General features: G+C 34.8%; 1 protein-coding gene across 2 annotated transcripts; it reads left to right on the forward strand.

Annotated features, from left to right (window-relative positions):
• Positions 1-2669: 2669 nt before the first annotated feature.
• Positions 2670-4567, forward strand: LOC105781029 (protein trichome birefringence-like 28). 2 transcript variants are annotated; one of them, XM_012605597.2, is made up of 5 exons: positions 2670-3142; positions 3293-3464; positions 3565-3764; positions 3865-4023; positions 4112-4567. In XM_012605597.2, exons 1-5 carry the CDS (start codon positions 2733-2735, stop codon positions 4455-4457), a joined length of 1287 nt encoding a protein of 428 aa, XP_012461051.1. In that variant the 5' UTR covers positions 2670-2732; the 3' UTR covers positions 4458-4567. The 2 variants fall into 2 exon arrangements, with proteins under 2 accessions (XP_012461051.1, XP_012461052.1); XM_012605598.2 differs by having other exon boundaries at positions 3880-4023.
• Positions 4568-8027: the final 3460 nt, after the last annotated feature.

The following is an 8027-nucleotide window of genomic DNA, read 5'->3' on the forward strand; positions in this document are numbered from 1 at the left end:
GAGCCATGATGCAGTAAAATCACATCGACACTCCATTCTCAGTAGGCGTGCCATGGCTTTATGCTTCTTGGCTCACTCCTCACCATGTTGCCTGATCTGAGCAATGGTTGGATTTGCTCTTAGTGGTGGTGGCTCGACATCATTTTCAACTGCACTCCACAGATCAAGTGCTTGGAGGTAAGTTTTCATTTTAACTACCCAAATGTGGTAGTTTTCTCCAAAAAAATTGGTGGTGGAGGAGGTGCAAAGCTCATGTTGTCAAACCGGTTTGACAAACACGATTTTGAGTTTATTTTGAAACAAAAAACTTAAACAACAGAGGTCCTCATAGACAAGAGGCTCTGATTACCATTTGTTAGAAAAAAGGCAGCAGCAACAATGAACAACAAAGAGCATAAGCTCATGAAAAACAGGAAACAAAACAAAACAAAAGAACAAAATGAAAATCCAAAGAGAAGCGACAAAGTAACCGAATGAGAAAAGTCCCCATCGACTTTCATTCCATTTCCATTTCAAAATATAAAGGAGATACAAAAGCAAGTCAGTTACCTAAACGTAACTACTCCCACCAAATTTGGCAAGTTGCCAACTAAAATAATACAAGTCAAAAGCTGAAAATAAATCAGCTATTACATCCATCATTTTCAAATCTAAAAGTACTAGCTTTAAATATCAAGCAACTTGCCAACTTGTTAACATCACAAAAAAAAATACAAAATTTAAACAAAAAGTTGCTTCTGATTCAATCTTCAAACAGACATGCTGCTGCTGGAAGTTTGTTGCATTGCAGGCCAATGCTCAACAAAGTTACCTGGATGAAGAAGGAGAAGAAGATGAAGAACGGAAGAAGGAGAAGGAGGAAAAAATAAAAGAAGCCGATTGGGAGGGTAAAGCAGGGAGGCTAAACTGAAGCGGCACCTAAATTGGGCAAAAGGGAGGGATTAGAAATCGGTGGATTTCACCGATTAGGTCAGTAATGTATTAGGGGTGTATTAGCAATACCATGAACCAAACAACGGAATAAAGGGGGATTAGGTGGGGCTCACCGATTAGGGGTGTATTGGCCAACCAAACATGGTGTAATGTGGCCGTTAATTTGATTGCTTTGCTTCCTTTTCATTGTTTTCTAGGGATTAAACCACCAAGTTCTTCAAATTTTTTTTGGGCTTTTCTCTGCAAGTAAGTTCTTCTTGGTCTTCCCTTTTTTTTTTTCCTTTGGTGTTTGCACGGTAGCTTCACCAGTTCTTTCTGGTTTAGCTGCTTTTCCATTGTCGGCTAACTTTTGCTGACCTATAACCTTGAAATGGTCACTGTTGCATGCCACACCAACCAAAGTGTTGCAAACAGAGTCTACCTTGCTCCATTTAGAACTATGGATGTGAAAACTATCCTCAGTAAGAATCTGAATAATGGGTTTATATTCATTTTTTAGCCCATTTTTCCTAGCTGCCTCGAAATCCCATCAATTCAAAAAAAAATTCTCAGTAAAAAAGGTATATATATATATATCTACATTAACTTGATTAAACCAGAGTCAAAAAGCACAATCATTAAAATAATCTATTTATTTGCTGACTTTTCATTCTTTTTAACCTTTTTCCTTGTTTGTTTACTAAAAATAATTGTTTAAACAAAGCATAACATGATAAGGAATCTAATTTAGCCATTCTAAAAGTTAAAAGAAATTGAAATCCATTAATTGTTGTCCACTCAACAGCTCAAACATGACTAAAAGTCCCAATATTTTTAAGATGCAAATCAATCAAATTAACGGCCATATTAATGTTTTAACGGTTTTGGACTAAAAAATAAAAATGATAACTCGATTGACTATTCTATAAATTTTTAAAGTCGGTATTCTTTTACATTTTATTAATTAAACAATAAAAATTATCTAATAATCAAATAATAGATAATATAATATATCCAATAATCAATTAAGTAATCTTAAATTTGAGTTTTTTTTATTAATAAAAGTAATCAAGGTAAAAATTCATCTAATATATATTCTTTTTGACAAAAAGAGATTTCTTTTCAAAGAAGAAAAGTAATTAGAGATAGAACAACAATGGCGTATTGTCAAACACAATGGTTGCCAATCATCAAGATCTCAAACATATGCTGTCAAACCCCATAAAGTAGAAAAAAAAGGAATCATCACCGTTCACTTAGACATTAGCCACTAATGAAAATATTAATGCATAAATCCCTGTTACTAATCGACTTTCGTTTTCATTGAAAGCCTTGCTTAATAATCAGACCAAGACCCCATAAGAGGGGGAGGCTGGGAGCCACCCCAGCCCGATCGAAAACAGCAACCGGGGGCACCTAATCCGGATCAGCACCCATACAGTGACAACATTAGCGTGTCTAATCGTAAAAATTAGTTGGTTGTTTGATTTGCCACATTTTTTAATGAAACCAACGAAAATTAATTTAATGGATAAACCAGTAAATATCAACATTACTGGTTAAAACACATCAAGCAAGGTAAGAAAAAATTGTGGGTGGTAAAAAGTTCAGGCATTCTAAATTCGATCCTGTACAATCTTTATTCTTACCCTTAAAAAAAATAAAAACGAAAAAGAAACAGTAACAGAAGCTGTTGTTAGTTAACAAATGGGAGGTTGACTTATACCTATTAAAAAGGAAGTTAAAAACAGATAAAGAAGAAGATAAAATCCCAAGAACAGAAATTCAGTCTCTGATAGAGTGATAGAGAATCAGTAACAATGAGACCTTTTGATAAGACCCAAAGATGCAATTACTTCCCCATGCTAACCATTGTAACTTTTTCAACTTTGTTCTTTGCATTCTTTTGTTACAATCAATACATGAAAACCATTCCATTCCCAGATTTCAAACACCAACATCCCTTCCAGGAATCTTCAAACTCAACCTATGTTCAACTTCAAGAAACAAACAAAGCTGACGATGGCGACTATGAAAGGATTGTTTCGCCATTAGAAGAGTGTGATATCTTCACAGGAGAATGGGTTTTTGATAATGGGTCATCACACCCTTTATACAAAGAAGACAACTGTGAGTTCCTTACTGACATGGTGACTTGCTTGAAGAATGGAAGGCCTGAGTCTTTATACCAGAAATGGAGATGGCAGCCCAGAGACTGCTCTTTGCCCAAGTAAATACTTTCTTTCTCTAAGTACTTGGTAATTCTTTTCAGATTCATTCTTTTAGTCTTCCATTTTTCTTCAAGTATCTTGTTCCTTGCATATTTTGAAACGATATGCTACTTCATAAACCCTTGAATAGTTAAAAATTTTGGGTTAAGGTTTGAGGCAAATTTATTGCTGGAGAAACTTAGAGGAAAGAGGCTAATGTTTGTTGGGGACTCCATAAATTTGAACCAGATGCTATCTATGGTTTGTATGGTTCAATCTATTATCCCACCAGAGAAGAAGAGCTTTAGTTATGCAAGCTATACCACTGTCTTTAAAATGGAGGTAATTGCTTGCTGCTGTTTCTACAATATTTTAACTCATTGATTGATTTCATACAAATAACAAAGAAAAAAAAATGAAAGAATTTGTTTGAACTGTGTAGGATTACAATGCTACAATGGAGTTTTACTGGGCACCATTTCTGGTTGAATCCAATGTAGACCCTCCAACAATGAGGTATGGCACAGTGGTTCCTGTAGTCAAGCTTGAATCAATCTCAAAACACGGGGATAACTGGAAAAATGTGGATTATCTCATATTCAATACTTATATTTGGTGGAGGTACCCCACCATGAAAGCTCTGTAAGTTCTTACATTTGTTGTCTTTTACATTCTTTAGTACATATGGTTCTGAAATACTAGAAAATTTCACTCAATTCTTCCTTCAAAACTGACCTAAAAGGCAAGGATCTTTCAGTAATGGGGCAACGGATTCTGTCGACATTGATCAGAATGTAGCATACGAGAGGGCTTTGAAATCATGGGCTAAATGGGTGGAAGAAAATGTTGATTCTAATAGAACTTCAGTGTTCTTCAGCAGTATGAGTCCTACACATATGAAGTATAAACTAGCAAACACTTGAAAACTTCTCAATTAGATGGTTCTAAACAGATACTTTAACGCATTTTGTGTATGCAAATTAAAACAGGAGCTCTGATTGGAATAACACGAATAGGATCAAGTGTTGGAACGAGACATCTCCGTTTCCGAACATATCGAGAATTGATGTGGGTACCAATTGGCAGCTTTTCACAACCGCGGTGAATGTCATTCGATCCATGAAAATACCCCTTCACTTCCTCAACATAACGAGGCTATCCGAATACCGGAAAGATGCACATACATCAATCTATGCAGCTCCTGGTGGTAAGTTGCTGACGCAAGAACAAAAATCTGATCCGGCAAGGTATGCAGATTGTTTGCATTGGTGTCTGCCTGGATTGCCTGATACGTGGAATGAATTGCTATTTGCACTTATCATGTATAGAACTTGACTTTGATTGTCATGATTGATTCAGTCCTAGAGATGAATGTATGATTTAGAAAAATAATTCGGTTTTTATCCGTTACAAGATTAAGAATACAAGAACTCCTTTTCTTATAACCGTTCAGGTGCAATTTAGAACGATTTTGAATGTGCTCTAAGGTCTAGCTTGGTTAGAAGCTGCAATGGATTGTAGGTACCAGATAGGAAAGCAAGTGGTCCTTGAGATCTTCAGGTCCAAATATGGTAGGACAAGTATTAAAAACAATGGTAAATTATACCAACAGTCACTCAACTTTTATTTTAATGACAAAATAATCACTCAACTTTAAATTCAACCACTCAACTTTCAAAAAATAACAAATCGGTCACTAATGTTATTGAAAAGTGACAAATTAGTCACTTATTAACATTTTCCGTTACAGGCTTAACGAGACAGGTGACGTGGCAGTTAACTAGTTGACTTGCCACATTGGACATTTTCCCATCATCCCTCTCACATGCCACCATTAAACAGTAAAAACAGAAAGAGAAAAGTAGGGGGTGCTTTTTCAACATTTTTCTTCATCCCTCTTGGCTCCCTCACCACCACCCTCGACGTTGGCCACCTTCACAAGTCCACTATCATTTAATCACCACACCAGCATCACTCATTGTCACTCATCTGCCAAGACTCCACCATAACCACCAAATCCCAACCCGTAACATTTTAGACCTGTGAAATTTCAACCAAAAACAAAATTACCAAATAACAAGCATTCAAAATCAAACCAGCAAAAACAAAAAAAATCCCAATTGGCTTGCATCAAAAAAGAGAAGTAAAAAAAAAAAACTAAAAAAGAAAGAGAATCAAAAAGGAAGAAACCCACACTCATTTCGGGTTTTACGGGTTAGAGAACTCGAGCCACCAGTTCGATGATCCGAGCAATCAAGAGTCATGGTTGGTCGAAGAAGAGCTGTGGTCGGAATATGGTGGTGATCCAACGATAGATGGCGGAGATCTGTTGAAGCCTTGTTCAAAGCTTTGAGGGATTAATCTCAGGATTTTGAAGGCCTATTGGGAAATATGAAGTGAGATTTGAGAAGAGGCAAAGTGGAGCCATTTGGTGATGACGATTGGCCGGAGAAGGCCATGAACAGCGACAACTAGAGTTAAGAAAAAAAAAGAGAGGAGAAGAATAGGAGAAAAAAAAAAGGACAGAGATTCAACAGAGTTGACTGGGCACAAAGATTCAAAGGGACAACAATGAACTGGGTGGTGGCTCCACCTTGGAGGAGCAAAACAGTCATAACTAGGGTATCTCTATTTATTCTCTTCTTCTTCTTCTACTGCCTAACTAGGATTCTTAGATTAGGATCATTTAAATGACAACTAGGATGCCAATGTGGCTAGTTAAATACAGGTCAACTTTCCGTTACGTCTGTAACAAAAAAGTGTTACTTGGACTGATTTGTTATTTTTTTGAAAGTTGAGTGATTAAATTAAAAGTTGAGTGACTGTTTTGTCATTGAGATCAAAGTTGAGTGATTGTTGATGTAATTTACCCTAAAAACAAATAATTTAAAAAATGAAGAATCGAACATAGTTTTACAAGTGTTGTATAGAACAGCCCTCGTCAACCAACCACTCCCGCTGATCTTGACCAAATTCGCCAATGCACCTCTGCCATTAATGCTGTTCACCTTGAGCTCAGGAGATAATCAATATACCTTTAACAAGAAGACTCATATTGACAAAACATCTATCATCCATCTCTTAGTCTTATAAAGTCACATTGTCGCTCTACAATGTCATTGAAAGAAAATAAGGGAACTTGTCCACCAATGGAAGGCCACCATGTGGCCCACCAAGCCTCTATATAAAAACCTTGAACTCTTCCAAAGGGGAGATAAACAAAAATCCCCTCTCTCTCTTATGGCTCTACACTCTTTCCAAGTTAATCGTCCTATAACCTCTGTCGCACCTCTTCCTACTACTCGTCCTAGTCATCAACAACAAGCATGTTCATGAAAAAGGTAGTCTCTTTTAATATAGAAAAATATCAGCTTTCTTTTGTCATTTTCTTTCAAACATTGAATCTAAATAACTAAAATGCATGATAGATATATTCCAATTGTACTTGGGATGAATTATAGTTTTTATCCAAAATAAAACCTCATGCATACCATTCAAAAATAGTATTTATGCAATATCTTTTAAGATATGATATTGGAGAAAATATAAATTTGAATATTTGAATCTACCTTACTTTTTCGATAAACTTTTTCAAACAAATTTTGTCTTGAACTTTTGATAATTTGTAATCATTATCATTCTCTTTCATTAAGGTTAATATGAGGTAAGTAAACTTGTTGAATAATGTTTTCATTAAAGTTTATATTTGATCAATGTGACTAGAATGGATGGATTTAGAAAATCTAAGTCACTTTGATTAGTATGCATGGATATGGTAAATAAAAAATCACATTTATTACTTGAATAGAATGAATGAAGAATGTATAAAATCGAGAAGTCACTTATATAATTCGAAATTTAGATATTGTAAGTGATGAATCCATTAAGCCAAAAGTAAGCAAAAAATTTCATATTCTATCTTGAGTCTCTCTTCTTTACTATCTTTGAATTATCTCCAACAAAATGACATCAAAGCTAAATATTCTTAAAAGAGAAGATAGTGAAAAGATAAAAAATATATTTGTAGTGACGAGTTGTGACTTCCACAAACAATTTATCAATCAACAATATAATCTACAATAATGTTCAAGTTCTTATTTTCGTAGGCAAAAGTTATGACTTTTTGGTAGTAAAAATGGAAACACTTTTCACTATATTAAGTGTTTTGGAATTAATCAAGGTGTAAGGACCAAAATATTCAAAAGATGTTATAGGAGGGCAACTTAAAGAATAAATATCACAGATGTTGGAATTCTTGGGATGATCTAAAGACGAATCCTAAATATTATATTTCCCAGAATTATGAAAGCAAAGAAATCTAAAGAAGTTTTAGGAAATTTTACAATAAGAATTTGAAGGAGACACAAAGTTGAGACTAATTAAACATCAATTTCTCAAAAGAGATTTTGAGAATAAAAATAAACATAAAAGCATAAATGAGTATCAAAATAGATTGTCCAAATTAGTGAATCAAATGAAGCTACATAGAGGTAAATGATCCTAAAATTGTTGATAACATTCTAATTAGCTTAACTGAAAAATTTGATCCTTTGGTGGCTGTTATTGACGAAATTAAGGATATGTCAAAGGGTTGATGGGATCATTGAGATCCTGTGAGCAAAGATGGTTTACTTAGAAAAATATATTAAGAGTGTATTTCAATCTAAGCTTACCATTGATTCCAAGAATGGTGAGAAACCTTCAATGCAAAATAAAAGCAAGCCTTTTAGAGGTAGCAGGTCTAGAAGAGGAAGAATAATAAATTCACATGGAAGAGGTAGAATCAACAAAAATTATGGTGGATGAGGCAATAGTGGTGGATCCAATAAATGCTACGAAATTTGTAAAAAAAAACGAAGAGAAGGATTGATATAATAGAGGCAAGCCACGATGTTACAGTTGAAG

This window comes from Gossypium raimondii, chromosome 4, assembly GCF_025698545.1.
Source record: "Gossypium raimondii isolate GPD5lz chromosome 4, ASM2569854v1, whole genome shotgun sequence".
NCBI classification, from domain to species: Eukaryota; Viridiplantae; Streptophyta; class Magnoliopsida; order Malvales; family Malvaceae; genus Gossypium; species Gossypium raimondii.

Excerpts from the sequence above, each read along its gene's own strand:
- LOC105781029 (XM_012605597.2), top strand. The coding sequence starts at position 2,733 with ATGAGACCTTTTGATAAGACCCAAAGATGCAATTACTTCCCCATGCTA. Across the intron at positions 3,465-3,564 it reads CCACTGTCTTTAAAATGGAG|GATTACAATGCTACAATGGA; the intron begins GTAATTGCTTGC and ends TGAACTGTGTAG. Across the intron at positions 3,765-3,864 it reads TACCCCACCATGAAAGCTCT|GCAAGGATCTTTCAGTAATG; the intron begins GTAAGTTCTTAC and ends CTGACCTAAAAG.